Here is a 17,829-nt window from a genome sequence, read left to right on the forward strand (position 1 = left end):
ATCCCAATTTGACAAGGATAATCTTGGTTAATCCTCTGTCATCCTTCTTTTACAGCTGCTTTTCAAGCATCCCAGTTTCTCTCTCCTTCTCCCACTTTCTCCCTTTCCCCTGGCTTTCTTCAATTGCTGCAATCTGAACATCCGCAGATGACAAACTCCATTGTTCTCAATGGCTCCATTAGCTGCTACACGCATGTCACACTCCCATTGGAGACAACAGCACTTGGAGTCCCATGTTATTTCTTATCCGCGAGAGGTCCAGAATGGTCAGCCCTCCACATTTGTGGATTTGACTTTTGCAAATTTGATTATTCACAGATTTAATTGATATGTTCTCTCCAGGAATCTCCAGATCCTCCAGAGTGACTCTGCTGGAAGATTACCATAGAGTCACATTGGAAGAGTAAGAGATTCCTAGTGAAAACACTTCTCTGGGCATTTTTAGATCTCACAGCATAATTCTATGGTCAGGTTCCGGCGGATGTGGACCACAGAGTTGTGCTGGTGGGCAGTTGGACAAGCAGAAAGAGTAAGGGACTTACACTAGAAAGGAAGAAACTGGCTCTTGCTTGGGCAATGGCTCAGAAGACATTTTGGTTCTACTATGACTTGTAAGAGCCATAGGGCTACATGGGAAGGAAGAAGAGCAGGAGGGTGTCCAAGCTGAGACCTGGGAGTCTCATAAATCCCCAAGTCAAGAGGCTTCCAACTCAAGAATAAGCTGGTCCCAAACTCCTGAGAAGTGTGCCTGGTGATGGAAATGTAGGCTCAGTTTTTCCCTGAGTCTCTGGAAATATCTGCATCTTGGGTCTTGTGTTGGGCAGAACCTGTCAGCCATAGAAAAAGGAGAAGGGTGGGAGGGAGGAACCAAGGCTACAACAGATTTATTACAAGTTATTTTGCTAAAAATGACTGCAGCTGAGTAAGTCTTTGCTTTGCAATTTATGAGATACTGTATATTATTGTGAGGAAGGGGGAGGGCGAACCAAAGGAGTCAATAAATGGGCGTACAAATGGATAATGACCCCTTTTTTGTGGAAAATGCAATGAGCGTGATGGAAAATCATTTTAATTCTATTGGAATAGATCTTTGTAAAATCCACCATTCATCAAAGTACCACTGCGGCCCAAATGTGTTTGAACGGGCAGAGAATTGAGACTAAGTGGAGGCCATCTCCAGCTAACTTTATAAAGACGTGCCCAGAGCTAAGACGGAGGGCATATGTGGGTAGCCCCTGATGCAGCAGGGGCCTGTAAAAAGGGCAAAATGCTCAGGTTTATAGAATCATAGATGGCATCTCTGTATTGTGTAGACTAGTGTGGTTGTCCATGGACCACTGATGATCCACAATCCACTGGTTGGTGGCCACCAGAAAGTTTTCAGTAAAGAAACAGTTGTAGTCATTGGGCACACATAGGACCTTTTCATCTTTCATTCTCTTGTTTCTTCTCTGCTGTTTTATTTGAGATTTTACTTCTCCTGTATCCAGTTTCTGGTGGGGTTGTTGTTATTGGATTGTTGTAGTTTTACATAGTGGATTGCCTTACAGATGTTACCGTCAAAGGCGATATAGGTAAATAAACTGTGTATATGTATACATGTCTTCAAATCACTTGTTGACTTATGGTGATCCCATGAATTTCAAAGGGTTTTCTTAGGCCAGTAATATTCAGAGGCAATTTAGCATTTGCTTCCTCTGAAACATCACCTTTTGTTCCTCCAGAGGATTTGGACTTTAACTCCCATAATCCATTACTGTTGGCCAAGTTGGCTGGGCCTTCTGGGAACTGAAGTCCAAAACAAATGGAGGAACATTGCTCTAAAATATAACCTCTACTACTAACCAGGCCTGACCTTGCTTAGCATCCAAGACGTGTCATGGTCTGGTTCTTTCAGGGTATTTAGGCGCAGCAATTATTGACAATAATGACAATGATAAACTAATAAATTAGAAGGATTGAATGAATAAAACAATGGAGTAAACCAACTTAGAACAACTTAGGGAATGGATCTGCAGAAAGAAAGAAAGAAAGAAAGAAAGAGGAGAAAGAGGAGGAGAGTAGCTCTAATAACAGAAGTTATATTGGAAGTTCCAGTTATAGAATGCAAACATTATGCGCAGTTTGGGCTGAAAAGCGTAACCCAAAACATACCACCTGCACCTCTGGTCTGGCTCTTGTTGTATCTGTCGCACAACTTTTAACTGACATGGGCCACTTTTAAGGCATTAAAAGTGATCGCCAGCATGCCGAAGCCCCAAGGCACTGTGGTGGCCCCCGGTTGTTTTCTAAAGGACACCTTTAAACAAAAATGTTAAAAACCTCCTTTTTGTTCTAAGATGGACAATAACAGTTCCAGAAAGGACAACCATAGGGGGTTAATGGGAATACTGTATCATTTTCCTGTCACGTACCCAAGGAAGAAACTGGAAGACTTTCTCGCGAATGTTAGCAAGATTTTGGGGAGGGTTGGCGGCCAAGGGAGTCGGTAACAAACAGTCACTGTCACAGAATGGGGATGATAAATCTACTGCGGAAATTGTCGAGGCAGATGTTTAATTAGTTAAAGTCAAGCTGGATAAATCAGGAGATGCCGATGCAGATCTGTTAGGGTTTCTGGGTTTTTAAAACTCATCTAGTTGTTGTTCTCTTTCTCAGAGTTTGTCTTGCCGGTGCCCTGTTAAAGCCAACCGCTGCCTTTTTATTTTCCTTTACCATGGCATCGTCTCTTCCCCCCTCCCCTTTCACTTTTTCTATATACAGGAGCTCTGAATGCAATTGCTCTTGTCATAATGGATTCCGCCGATGTGCGTTCATGAAGTTAGGGCGCGTAATGGATGTTTTCTTATGGTAATGAAAAATAACCAAGCAGCATACTTTATCTTCTGTATAGTTAACCTATTCTGTGCTCAGCGGCACATCTGGCAAACGAGAGCAGCCCGCAAAAGAGGAGATATCCTTTGGAGCGGAGGAATAGGCTTCCCAGCAAGGTTTAGTTACAGGGACGTCAGTCCTACTGGGTCTGGATTCCTGCCACTGGAGGAAGAATACAGCCTAGATCAAGTCTGTGCAACTTACAACAATTCATACTGATAGTTGCTCACCCACTATGTATGGTGGCCTGCCGTATGCCTGCTTTTCCATCTGGTAGCTGCAGGAGGACAATAGGCTACTGTAGATGGGAGGGCAAGCATAGTGCAGTGGTTTGAGTGTTGGACTAGTGCTGCATCTACACTGCATAAATAATGCACTTTGGCACCCCTTTACTTGCCATGGCTCAATGCTATGGAGTCCTGGCATTTGTAGTTTGTTGTGTCACCAGAGCATTCTGACAGAGAAGGCTAAACATCTCACAAAACTATATATAGAGTCAACTATTCTTGCAGGTCTTGTGCTTGAAACCTCCTTTGAAAATTTGGTATTATTGGTAGATTTTAATGGAGTAGTCTCCACTGAATAAAGCAGTGTCAAACTGGATTGTTTCTGCAGTGCAGATGCAGCCAAGGACTCCAGGAGACCAGCGTTCAAATCCCCGTTCAGCTGTGGAAACCCACTGAATGAGTAAGGAGAAGGCAATGGCAAACTCTAAGAAATCTTGCAAGAAAACCCCATGATAGGCTTACAAAAGTCAGAAATGGCTTAACAACAGCCACTTAGGTGGGCTACCGTCTACTTGGCCTCTTTCCACTTTTGCAGGCCCAGAGCTTAGAAACTTTGCTTTTTTTAGACTTTAGTTCACAGAATCTCTCTAAGCTCTTTCCCCAAAAGAAGCTGAAGTCTGGCTGTTGTCCAAGCAATGACCCAGGCTGGGCCCTAAGCCCGGAAGCATTTATATCAAAACTAGGTCAGGAAGACCCAGAGGGATGCTTGGCAAGTGCAAGCTGCCTTATACTCAGTGTACTCAGTCCAGAAAAGACAGAAGTCCCTAACTTTGAACTCAGTTTGCAGTAAGTTGCATACAAAGGAGGAAAGTGTAACGAGGAGAGAGAAAGTGGGACGTTTTAAAAGCAGATGAAAAAGTGGGGTGATAAAGGATTAATTGGGACTATGGACCCATTCAGTCAGTTGTTGAATGGTGAGTCAACACATAGATTCAGAAGGTTTGCTCTAGACTAAAAGAGGATTTTGTCAGGACTAATCTAGTCAGGACTAAAAGAGGATTTAGACCTACTTAACCTTGCCGGTCCTTCAAGGCTAGAGGCTGATAATGTTCCAGAGACAGTTATTTGAGCATGGGGAATGGATACAGAGGTGGACCTCCATGGCATACACACCTTTTAAGATCTGACACTGTGGAAAGGGCATTCAATTTAACTAAAAGAGGTAGCTGCTGTTCCAAGATGAAATGGAACATTCCCTCCCATAAAAATACCAGGCTGGCTTGTAGAAGCGAGGCCTGTAGAGAACTTCCAGCTTTCCATTAAACAAATAAGGCCCAATCAATCTTTTTTAAAGGTTTGGACCAAATCCTATGCTTGTAAACCTCCCCCTACCATTGTACCACTAAAAACATCTTGCGAAGCAACTTTCATTGCACTCCACCAGGAACATGTGGACCATTTTTTAACACTCCATGTTGGTCCCTAGATTAGCCTATTTCTTCTCAAAAAATAATGAACTCCTCTCCCCCACGATGTTAAATGATCTCTTCTCAGATCTAGACATACTCTTTCTGCAGATTTATGCATTGTCCCTCTTGTGTATTTATTTCCCCTATGGATCCTGCTTGACAAAGTTGGGGGGAAGTTTATTTATTTTAATAAAAAAAAAAACAAAGCTTTGGGAAGTTATGGTTGAACTACAATTCCCAGAATCCCCAGCCAACACGTCTAGTGGCCATACTGGCTGGGTGATTCTGAGTTTTGTAGTACACAGAAGGAATGTTTCACAGCTCTGCACAAGACTAAGAACAAAACACCAAGGGTTGGGGGTAGAATTTGACTAATCGTGGGCAGACCCTAAAAGAATTAGTAGAGTGTGTGTGTGTGTGTGTATAGTGTTCATATAAATGCGTGTGTGTGTTCTTCATATATGTATATAGATATGTGAGGGCGACTATGGTGTAGTAGCTTGAGTGTTGGACTATAACTCTGGAGACCAGGGTGCGATTCCCAGCTGAGCCATGAAAACCAACTCAGTGATCTTGGGCAAACCACACTCTCTCAGCCTCAGGGGAAGGCTATGGCAAACCTCCTCTAAACAAATCTTACCAGGAAAACCCCATGATAGCTTCACCTTAGGATCACCATAAGTCAGAAGTGACTTGAAGGCACACAACAACAACATATATGTGTATGTATGTATGTACCGATATTTCATCTCACATAACTGGTTACTACTTATACCGTAGTATGTTGCTATTAGCCTAAGGATGAGTACATATGGAGTCAGAGTAGGCATTGTAGAGCTCAGGATCTTTTCTCTGATCTTTAAGGAAAAGGGAGACATCTGAGGCAAGAGCATTATTTCTTTGAAAGCTGCCACACAAGCACATACACACATGCACACACATACACATTGCGCACATTCTGTGGCATATACTGCTGCAGCATGCTTTGGAACACGTACTATAGACTGCTCTCTGCTCAAAACAGAGCGTGGCAAACTTCCTTTGGATGCACAATGCCCGTGGGCTCCTGAAAGCAGTGTTTGCAATCAGAACTAGGGAAAGCGTCCTTCACCCACTCACCCATTCAATGGAGAGCTTGGGAAAGTTAATTTCCAACCAGAGAAACATTTTCTTTTTTGTTAGACTTGATGTTTATTTTTTGAAAGACATGCTCAGAGCAGCAACATTTGATGCTTAATGGATTGGGTTTAATGGTAGCATGGGGCCATGCCCCCAGTGACAACATCCCTAGGGTTTGAAGTGCTGCTGACCTGGCAGACTTAGACTTCATTTTCTACATGACATCCCTTCAGATATTTAAAGATGGTTATCATTTCGCCTCTCAGTCTTCTCTTCTCTAAACTAAACCTGGTTGTACTACCTGGATGGAAACCAAAACCCTCCACAAGATGATCACACTTACCCACCATTACCAGACAGCTGTTTCCAGCTGCAAGACAGAGCAAGAATGAGATTTGGTCCTTTTAAGACCAAACATCCTTCATCTTGTTATAAACACTCTCTCCCAGCCAACATTTTCATAGATGTGATCCATATTTTCCAGAGGCAAAGGCACAAGATTGTGTTCAGTGGGGTGGGTGAATTTGGAGGAGAGCTTCATACCTGCAAGAGAAATGGAAGCAGCTGGTTTGCAATGACAGGGCAGCTCCCACCCACCCCTCACAGCTGTCAGGAATAGCTTTGGATATTCTGAAAATGGATCAACAGTACTTTATCCTAGTGGAAAGTGCCTGCTCTTTCAGGGGGCAACTGATATGTGTGGTGGAGAGGTGGTGATGGCTTGCTGGCAATCTTTCCATTTTGGAAATCTTTCTCAAAAGTGCTGCCATGTTCTTGGATCTCTCTCTTTTTCTCCGATGATCTTCCAATCTATACATGGGGCCCTGTGTCCCTAACCAGTGAATGTAGAGGGCCCACTGTAATAAATATTTACTGGATATAAATGTATGTTCAGGAGAAGACATTTGCTCCTGGAAAAACTGCAAGAACACCTCTCTAGGAATCTCTAGGTCCTCCAGTGCACCTCTCTAGTCAGTATCCACCAGATATTGACCATAGAGTTGGGCTGGAAGATCTACAAATACCTAGAGAAATATTATCTTTAGGTGCTCCAGTGCAACTCTGTGGCTAACATCCACTTGAAGTTGACCATAGAATTATGCTGAAAGATCTATCAATGCCTAGAAAAGTGCTGTCTCTAGGAATGTCTAGGTCCCATAATGTAACCTCTGGTACAGGTTGCCCATAGAATCATGCTGGAGGACCTAGAGATTCATAGATAGAACATATTTATCAAATTTGCGAGTAATCAAATCCACAAAAATTCAAAGCTGCAAATGCAGAGGGCCAACAGCATGTTAGTTTTGCAAATGCTTTGTTTGCACTCTTAAATTCAAACCTTAAATGTGGTTTTTGAAACCTTGATGTAGAATGGTTTTTTTAAACCTTAAATCCTTTGGGTGTGCACCTTCCCCACCCCACTTATGCCTCAAACACAGCTTTCTCATTTTAAAAATAAATTGAGCCCATAAACAAGTAAGGATTTTTGCAAATTCTCCTAATAGCCATGCTGGACCTGTGGCCGCTGGTGGCATTGGCTGGCTTGAATCCCTTTTAAAAGCCGGGTGGTGGAGCAGAGGAAGAACCTTCTTATTTATTTTAAGGTGTATTTTGACTAAATTCTTTAATTTCGCCAGCTGTCAAGGTGGCGTTAAGTAAAATGGGTTTGAACCGCTGTAGTTTTTGTGTCCCGGACTAGATGTCAAGGCCCTTTTGCCATCGCTGGAAATTCTGTCAGTCTGGATTTACTATCGGTTTCCCACAGCTGAATTCTTAAGCAGTGTGATTTAACACCTTGGCTCTCCGTCAACTGGTTCTGGCATTTATTTGAATGCATTACGCCACTGGTTTCCATAAACTCTCCCCCCCCTTTTTTTTTCTCGTTCTCCCCCCCCTCTTTTTTTTTTTTTACAATTGTTTCAAATAAATGACTGTTTATTTCCACGGAAACCATCTTTATTTCTGCAGAGAGCAAGGGATAAACTGTACATAAAATCGGGTAATGTCACCATCACACCGTTCAAGAAAAAACAGATTGGATGGCACAAGACACCCATGGCAGGGAGAAAACGTTTGTTTAGGTTTTTAAAAATCCATCCAGGCATCTTTACATAGCATTGCAATCACTGGATTTGCAGACGCAAATGTTAGGTTTGAAATAATGACGCCTGCGGCGTTTGCTTTATCTATTTCTTTACCATTTTAATAAGTCCATGAACTAACCCTCTGGCTGGCTCACAAAATATATAAATCAATAAAAGCCAAAATAACTTGGACATAAATTTGAAATGGTGTCAGTACAACTGGCATAAAAGGTAGAGCATACAATCATAGATGAAGAAGTTATACATTCTGTTTGTTTCTTACATTTGTAATCTTCCTTTGACCTCAGTGAGTGCAAGGCAACAAACATGTCGCTCCTCTTCCACACTGTATCCTCACAGCAACCTGGCGAAATAGGTCAGGCTGAGAGAGGGATTGGACCAAGATCACCTTGTGCATTTCATGGTTCACTGTGAACTTAAAGGTTGATCTTCCCAGTCCTATCAGACTGCACACATGTCTGTAAAAATAACATAAGGCTGTCACAATCTTAGAGCCAGTGTGGTGTAGTGGTTTGTCTGTTGGACTAGGACTCCTGAGACCAGGGTTAAAATCCCCACTCAACAATGGTAACGCAATGAATCATGGAATCCTAGAGTTGGAAGAGACCCAAAGGGTCATCCAACCTCCTGCCATGCAGCAAGACACAATGAAAGGACCCCCGACAGATGGCCATCCAGCCTCTGCTTAGAAACCTCCAAAGAAGGAGACTCCACCACTCTCCAAGGCAGTATATTCTACTGCCCAGCAGCTCTTACTATCAGGGAATTCTTCCTACTGTTTAGATGGAATCTCTTTTCCTATAGTTTGAATCCATTGTTTCATGTCCTATTCTCTGGAGCAGCAGAAAACAAGCTTGCTCCATCCTCAGTCTGACATCCCTTCAGATATTTAAACATGATCATCATGTCTCCACTGAACCTTCTCTTACCCAGACTAAACATACCCAGCTCCCTAAGTCGCTCCTCATAGAGCATAGGAATAACCTTGGGCCACTCTTTCTCCCTCAGAGGATGGCAACGGCAAACCTCCTCTGAACAAATCTTGCCAAGAAAACCCCTTGATAGCGTTGCCTTAGGGTTTCCATCATTCAGAAATTACTTGAAGGCACCCAACAGCAAAAACAAATTTAATTAAAATGCAGTGGTCCCCACTGTGACCATGTCAGGGCTGAGCTGTAGGCAGCTGTCATAGAGGCGCCAAGAACTGGAACCCAGAGATGTGCCAGAGAGTCAGAGCCAGAGGAATGCCAGGAGGCAGAGCCAAAGAACACAGAGAAGCCACCAAGCATTGCTGCTAAAACAGAGTCTCAGCCCAAACAGGATGTCTTGCATAGGCTTTCCTATCCATGAGGTCCCATCTATATGTGAGAGAAGCCTGAGAACACATCACTGCCCAGAAGGAGTTCTGCTTTACACATCTGGTGGCTTGGCACATGGGCTGACCACACACAGAACTAGGAGTTACTGTTTCTCAGCCCATTAGTCTCCTAGTTAAAAGAGCAGCAAAAAAGCACATGAGGACAAGTGACTGCTGGAAACTTGCCCCATAAAGGTACCCAGAGTTGAGAGGAAATCCACAAGTGATTAGCAAATGCTACCAGATAAACTAATGGAGGACAAAATGAAAGTCTGATCTCTGCATCAGAATGCATGGTAAAGCCCTTAGATGCATCATGTCTGGCTGCAGATAGGCATGTGTGTCTGGTTGTCAAGTGTATTTCTCAATTGTACATCTGCTTGGAAGCAAGATGATCAAATTGAAGCTGTCAAATTTTGTCCACATCAAAAAAAGGCATGAATCTTTGGAAAAGATAATAATGCTGGGAGAGGTAGAAGGCTATTGAAAGGGAGGAACATCACATGGCAAGGAAGTCATGGGAATGAAGTTACAGAACCTAACTAGTGGAGTATAAGGGATCTTGGAGATGTCTCATCCACAGGGTCGCCATGAGTTGAGGTTGACACAAAGGCAGTTAGCAACAACAAATTCTGCCACCTTGTTGTTCTTGTTGTCCACTGTATGGGTAGATCAAGTCAAAGATGAAACAATTTTCTCTTCATTGTTGAGACCGCTCAAGGGCAATTGTAGGCAGGATGGTCATTCATAGTATGGAATTTCTTAAGATGTTTGATAAGGAGAGCTGCCAGAGGTAGGTAAGCTTACGGTCAAGGAAGGCTAATCATGCAACAAGAGCTTCCCAATATTATCGACTCCGTGGTGAGATGGAAGTGTTGAACTGCAATCCACAGGACTAGAATACAATCTAGAATCTGCCCTGAATGTTACTCTCCTTTGCAAACAGTGATGATAGGGAGGGATTTGAGTAACCCATTATTGTTCAAAAATATCTGAAAGATTGGCCATTTAGACTTCATAGCACAGTCTGGATGAGCAGCCAGCTTCCTCCGATTCATCCATCTTTTTCCTGATGTGCAGAGCACGGTTGTGCAAACTTGGTTGCCACAGCATTCTTCAATGTGCAAAAACCAAAATCCACACCTTTCGCATCAGCATCCTGAAATCCCATTGTACCTAGTGCTCAAAATAATCATAGTATAGGAATGGCAAAGTAGCTTCATAGTAGATGTGTCTATGAAGCTCACCAAGGACATTTCAAACCAACCAGTTGGCTCTCCACATCAAAGCAACAGCAACGTTTTGAAATGGTGCCTTGTTTTAAAATGTTCAGCATCCTTCATGTGTATTTATTTTAGTGTGCACATTGTGTATGGTGAAGTTCATGCACAGCATCTGTTTGCACATGGGGTTCTCTAAATCCTCCAGCTAGTATGATTTATTCCTTATCTTTGTTTGCATACTTTAAAAAGAAACTGTACCAAAAGAAAGAAAGAAAGAAAGCATCACATTTTAATGTTAACTTGGTTTATTCCAGGACTATCTTACAGCTGTTTCTTCCTCACAGGCTTTTAAGCCATTTTTGTTTACTGCATCTGCTTCTTTGTTTTCTTTTTTCCTCTCCTTTTCTCTTTTTCTTTTAAAGAAAAAGAGAAAAAAGCAGTTTTGGGTTTGTTTATCCTGTAGCTTCATCTCCCTTGACCTATGCATTCTTCATTGCTATTGAAAGTTAATGGGGGCAGAATTGCATTCCCAAACATTGGGGCCAGGAAAGAAGCCGAGGCCCGAACTTAGTTGATCTCTGGTGATCGGTTCAATTTAGTGACCATTTTTAGCCATTAGGGCTGGGCAGAGCGATGGTGATTCGGTGGAGGCCAAGTGTCTGTGGGAAAATTGGCTCTTTGATAAGAGCTCTGTTATCAGAGGGGGATACTTTCTCATTTACATTTAGATGAGTATTGATTATTTATTTACTCTGAGAAGTGAGATTCGTTCCCAATCTTATCTCTCTCGTCTCTGCTTGTCAGCAGAAAGAGAGATAGAGCTCCAGACATCAGCCCAAGATAACAGCACTTTGTAGCAGAGATAAAAGTTGGAATTGGGCCTTTTTCTCGCCTTGACTGAAAGGCTAAGTTTTAAAAATTAGAACTGATGGGTCAGGCTTTCAAAAGCCTTTCTAAGCTTTTGCAATTTAGCCTGGCTGGCGGGATAGTTTTGTATAATAGGGTCCAGCTTTTCTCTCTTTTGTTGAGGGAATTGTTTAATTTGGTTATACTTCTCATCATCAAAGCGAAGGACCTTTTTCTTTTTTTCCTTTTGGCCGGGTATGCAGCATAAGGCGGAATTGTTAACCTTCACAGGTCATGTTCAGTTCTTGTTGTTTCTTAATTTTAAAATGATCTTTCCCAGCTGGGTTTTTTGGTAAGCTTTAGGAAACAAAACACCAAATGTGGAAGGGTCCGACAGATGGGGGTGGACAACTGGGTGGGGGAGAGTTGAGGATTATATAAAGACACATACATTCATTCCAGCCTTAGCAGCCCCACATGTTGGTTGTGGGGAAGCATCCAGGCCATTTCATTTTTCTTTGTTGGCCGCATATATACTTCCAGCAGTGTTAATCGGGGAAACTAAAGATCTCTCTGCACCCATCACATGGATTCTCAGTTATAGACAGTTATAGACAGAATGACCAGTCATTCTGTATCCCCCTCTGATAACAGTTAGCCCTCCATATCCACAGATTCAACCATCCACGGCTAGAAAACATTCAAAAATATAAAAATTCCAATAAGCAAACTTTGATTTTGCTATTTTTTATAAGGAACCCAATTTTACCATGCCACTGTATTTAACAGGACTTGAGCATCCCTGGATTTTGGTATCCACAAGGGGGTGGTCCTGGAGCCAAACCCCAGTGGATATTAAAAGAGATAGGAAACAATCTGTGCTGACAGCAAACAGATTAAGTAACCCCAGGCACCTGAGACATTGGCAGTCAGGGACATTGGAGCAGAGATAGTTCTCGAGTTCAAGGAAATCATTTTCCATCAGACAATTCAGTTCTTAAGCCATGTCCGATATTATGCATATGTAGTTTCCCATCGTTTCATCAAACTTTGGTACCAACGCCAGTGTTTGCTTTCGTGTGAATATTGGATAGCATTGTGTGGGTTCCCTTTTCCTGAAACTTGACAAAAGTTTTTTGTTTGTTCCTCACCTGGGTTTTAAGAACACTAAATCTTTGTCAAATACTGGCTGAGTCTCCCTTATCCGGAATTCCAAAAGCCAAAATACTCCCAAAGCCAAAACATTTTTTCATGGGTGGCTGAGATAGTGACACTTTTGCTTTCTGACAGTTCAGTGTACACAAACTTTGTTTCATGCACAAAATTATTTTTAAAATATTGTATAAATTACCACCATACTATCTGTATAAGGTGCATATGAAACAAAAATTAATTTTATGGTTAGATTTGGGTCCCATCTCCAAGCTATCCCTCGTTATGCATATATATGCAAATACAGGTATTCCCAAATCCAAAAAATATCCAAAATACCAAATATGTCTGGTCCCAAGCATCCTATCCCATTCCTGGTCCATCACCACTTTGCTTAGCTTTCACCCTGATGAAAACTAAATTCTGGAGGACTCTGGACCTCATTCTGTTGTGTAACGCATTGGTGGGTCTTCTTAAAGAGATCGCCTTACTGTAGGTTTTGAAATCTTTTTAGAGCAGAAGTGATTATGTGCCTTCCAAGTCATCTGTCCACTTATGGAAACCCCATGAATTTCATAGGGTTTTCTTAGACAAGGAATCCTCAGAGGTGGCTTTGCCAGTTCCTACCTCTGAAATATAGCCTACAGCACCTGGTATTCATCACCAGTCTTCCATCCAAGTACTAACTTGAGCTGACCCTGCGTAGCTTCCTAGATCAGATAGGATCTGATGTCTTTAGGGTAGCTGGCATCCTTGAATGTTTTAACTCTCCGTTCCTCTCCTCCTACACCTCAGTTCCCCTTTCCTAAAGCTGTAAGCACTCCTGTAAATTTATTGTCTGTTTACAGGCCCTCAATACCGGCTGGAGAAGCAGAACGAGCCAAACGTCCCTGTTGACTTAGACTGTACCTTGGACAGCCAAAGCACTTTGGAATTCTGCCTCGTCCGAGAGAATAGTACGTTGGCCCTTCCCCTCCCTTTCTCGTTGTTAAGCTCACGTAAGTTATGTCCCTTGGATCCCTAGGCTGGGCAAGCAACATTGGAAGACCAGTTGGGTTCCCTCCCTCTTTTTTCCCCCCTCTTCTTTTTCTTCTTTCTCCATTCTTCCTCCTGACCCTCAAAGGCAGCTTTCATCTCTGCCAAAAGAAAAAAGAAGACTTCTGTTTCCAAAACTCCAGTGATTGATTTCATACCTTTTCAGTTAAATAGTCTGCACCCTATCACTTCATGATTAATCTGTTTTCCCCTAACCTCTGCTCTTGTAAAGTTATAAGCCTGTTATGAACCTCTCTCTGTCCCAGCTGCTGATCCATCCTTCTGTTTGAAAAACATCCATGTGCGTCTGCTCCAACTTAGTATCAGTAAGAGGTCAAGATTTCAGTCCTGTCCTTTCTAAGCCAAAAACTCCTCTCATGACTTTACCAGGGTTACTCCTCAAAAGCATTTCTCCAAACCACTTTACTAAGCAGGCATTAATAATAGTTGTCACAGTGAAGACATAACCTCCAACTATCCCAATTTGGCAGAAATAGTCCCCATTAATTCTCTGTCATCCCACTTTTTCACCTGCTTTAAAGTGTCCCAGTTTCTCTCTCCTTCTACTTTCCCCCTTTGTCTTCAGCTGCAAACTGAGTTCAAAATTGCTTGCACTAAGTTAACTTGGCATGGGGTAAAAGAAAGGGCAAAATCATGCCCTAGAGTCAATGACTGCACAGTTTTGTGGGTCCAGATATGATAAACCAAATGAGAAATTTACTGAGGACTAGAGAGAATTGTGCCAGGCTAAGGGAGGATGAGAGCATTGGACAGAGTTGAATCCCGAATTGGCCAAGTAAACCCACTGGGCAAGTCACACTCTCACAGTCTCAAAGGATGGCCATGGCAAACCCCTCTGAAGAAAATTACCAGGAAAACCCTATAGGTTTTCCTTAGGATCACCACAAATCAGAAATGGCTTGAAGGCACACAACAATAACAAAGGGGAGATGTGGTCATGAATATTGGCCATCTAATTGAAATGGAAGCATGTTTTCTGGGAGTTTAGGGAAGGTGGCCTAGACATTTAAAGATGCTGCTTGGTGTCTCCTTGGTCTGTATCATAACTATCATACAGTTCATGGGCATGGGCCGAGTATCTTGGAAGTGAGTTTTTAGCTCTTTTGGGGAATGGATTTGCTTCCAGGAGGCCACAGTGCCATCTTGTGTAGGGACCTTGAGAGAAAAAGCGTCCCAGGAACAAATCACGTAGTGAAATACTATTAAAATGTGGTGGTCCATGTGCAGGTGCTGGTCCACAGTGAATTACCAGGAAAGAAAGAAACAACTTTATTCACTTGGTACAAATATGCTGCCAATCACTGGTGTACGGGGTGGATGGGCAGGACATCTTGCATTACATCAAGTAGATTAAGAAGCATTGGTGGTGCAAAAGTCTTAGCTGTCCAAAGGAAACCTGGTGCTCCTCTGCTACTCCAGAGTATTTGTTATGGCGAACCTTTTAACACTTAGTAATGTGTACTTGGATTTGGCCTGCATCACCTCACCTGGCCCTTTGCAAATTTAAGACAAGAGATGTGATTTGCATCTTTCTGGATCCTATTGCATTCTGTCCCACTCCCACAATTGTATAAATAGGCTTTAGATTTGAGCCCTTGATATATTCAGTACTGCATCTGAAAAAGTGGATTTGTATCCATGAAAGCTCAAGCTCAAATAAAAACAGTTAGTATTAAAGGTGCTGCCACATGTTTTTCCTCCTTCCTTCCTTCCTCCCTTTTATAGTAAATCATTGTAGTTGAGAGCCAGTGTGGTGAAGTGGTTTGAGCCTTGGACTATGATTCAGGAAACCAGGGTTCGATCCCTGCTCGGCCATGAAGGCCACTGAGTGGCCTTGGGCAAGTCACACTCTCTCAGCCGCAGAAGATAACATTGCCAAAGAAACTTGCCAAGAAAACTCCATGATAGGGTCACAAGTTGGAAATGACTTGAAATCACACAACAACAAGAGCGTGGCTGCACTGACATAGGTACCCACCACAATCTCAACCGAAGACTTTAATTTCCTTGCTATTCTAGGGTCTCCATAAGTAGACAGATGACTCCATGTCACACACACATACACACTGGATTGCCAACTGTTTGGCCTGGCTCTGTGTTCAAGTCCTATCAAAAGGGGAAGAGGGTGACAGACAGCTGTGATTTTTCCTTGCATGCCTCGGCTACAATTGCATGATACATTTCAGGCTAATTTTAGCTGTGATAATTAAAGTTAGTCATTTATTCAGATAAAGAATTTCCAGTGTGAGTACTGTATTATTTATTTTTCAGATGAGCATGCACACACATACAACACACACACACACACAAAGAGAGAGACAGATTTTCCCTTTCCCTTCACAGAGCTGAACAGATGCTAGTAAAATACATGCCAACATTCTCTTTTTGAGCCAGCGTTTCATTTATATTTCAAGGGATTAAGCTGAAAAAAGAAGCCTTTGCGTTAACACAAACGCATAGCGAGATGTCTCCTTTCTCACCCAGTGCTTAGTGCTGTCATGAAGATTAACAAAAACACTTTCCATATTTGGGACTTTTTAAATATATGGGGAAGATTTGCAGTGGAATGCAGTTGCCTGCATTTCTTCCTCTTTCTTTCCCCTCCCCTCCCTCCTGTTCCTCCTTCTTCTTGTTTTTAAACTAGAAGTCCCCCAACTGTTCACGCTTAATTTCCTTTTATACTTTCCACCCAGCTTCTGGAAAGTTCCCGGTTCCCATTTCATCATTAGATAGTAATTAGTATTCAAGGGAAATTGGTCTTAATATATTAAAATTGGTTAAGTGCCTTTAGACCTGTACCAAAGCCAATGTCTTATTGGAAAATGTAATTGGGGACGCTGTGTATGTAATTAATTGAATTACAATTAAGAACTTTCATTAAGCAATATACTAGTACATTAAAGCAATAAGGGAATGGTTTTTTGGGAGCGGGGGAACGTGCAGCACTGTTAACCTTGTATTGTTTTCTTGAGGAAATGGAGAGCTGTTCATTCTCTGACATTTGAAGGAACGAGGATGAAGATTATTCTTCCCACATCATTGGCATCAGCCGCTGCCATTTTCACATGCCAGTTGCAGCACAGAAAAAGACAGTGATAACCTGGACAAAAGGAATTGAGGGTATCTTGGGTCATAGTGCCACAGGGTTGCTGCTCTAGTGGTACATTACAGTCTGCACTGTTTGGAAGTAATTGGTTGCATATAACTAATTACTTGTCACTACAGTTGGCCATCTACATTTGCAGATTTGGCTTTTGTGGATTTGATTATTTGCGGATTTGATTAATATGGACGGGATACAGGCCACCCTGGTTTGCTGCGCAAGGGAGCCGCAGCAAAAAGAAGCCACAAAAAGTGGGTGCTTTCTGCAGTGCGGTTGTGACGCTGCAAGGCACCAATGGTGAACTTGCGGCGTCACAAAGGCACCGGGACACGCGGACGCTAGGCACTCGTCACATCAAAATGGTGGCGCCCATATGTACAGGGCATCTGGAAGCACTGCCCCTCGCACGTAATGAGCGCCATGTTCTCTCTAGGAACATCTAGGTCCTCCAGCTCAACTCTGCCAGAAGCTGACCATAAGAGTTGTGCTGGAGCACCTAGAAGTTCCTAGAGAAAACACTTTCCTAGGCATTTTGTAGATTCACCAGCATGATTGTGCGATCACTTTCTGGCAGATGTTGACCATAGAGTTGCACTGGAGGGCCTGGAGTTTCCTAGAGAGGTGTTCTTCCAGGTAAAAAGGATAGCGTTTTTTTTTTATTTGCAGTTTTTCCACATTCACGGGGGACCTTCACCCTAACCCTGGCGAATGTGGAGGGACCATTGTATTTCCTTTACCTATCAATGTTTTATTTATTCTATCCTATCCTATCTATCCTTTACCATTAACTAAGGCAGTTATTTTCTTTCCCAATAACTAAGTGGCCAGGAAATGGCCTGGTCTGGCCACGGTGACACATACCCTGCTTGCATACTGTTTTTATTATCATTGTGTGCCTTCAAGTCATTTCTGACTTAGGGCGCAGGGTTTTCTTGGCACGATTTGTTCAGAGAGCTTTTTGCATTTGCCTTCCTCTGAGGCTGAGAGAGACTTGCCCAAGGCCACCTAGTGAGTTTCTACGGCTGAGTGAGGGTTAAAACCCTGGTCTCCCAACATCCTTGTCCAACACTCAACCACCACACTGGCTCCCATGCTATTTTGAGTACTGTAACATGCTGTACATGTGGCTGCCTAGGAAGAGTGTTCAGAAACTTCAGTTGGTACAAAGAGCTGAAGTTGAAGTGTTAATTGGGAATTGTGTCCAGGAACATACGGCTCCCCTGTTTCACTAGCCCCATCTGGCTGTTGGTCTGTTTCTCAACACAATACAAAGTGATAATTATGATCTATACAGCCCT

The 17,829-nt window shown here is 42.7% G+C and overlaps 1 protein-coding gene across 3 annotated transcripts in view; it reads left to right on the forward strand.

Moving 5' to 3' along the window:
• Positions 1 to 17,829, forward strand: part of MAPKAP1 (MAPK associated protein 1) — a 136,429-nt gene that overhangs the window by 83,006 nt on the left and 35,594 nt on the right. For 2 of the 3 annotated variants that reach the window (XM_042479763.1, XM_042479764.1), the window contains exon 9: positions 13,221 to 13,328. The exons of the other annotated variant lie outside the window; for it this stretch is intronic. In XM_042479763.1, coding sequence (XP_042335697.1) covers positions 13,221 to 13,328 — 108 coding nt within the window. The remainder of the gene's footprint in view (positions 1 to 13,220; positions 13,329 to 17,829) is intronic. 3 annotated transcript variants of the gene reach the window in all.

The sequence above is a fragment of the Sceloporus undulatus genome, chromosome 7 (assembly GCF_019175285.1).
Source record: "Sceloporus undulatus isolate JIND9_A2432 ecotype Alabama chromosome 7, SceUnd_v1.1, whole genome shotgun sequence".
NCBI lineage: Eukaryota > Metazoa > Chordata > Lepidosauria > Squamata > Phrynosomatidae > Sceloporus > Sceloporus undulatus.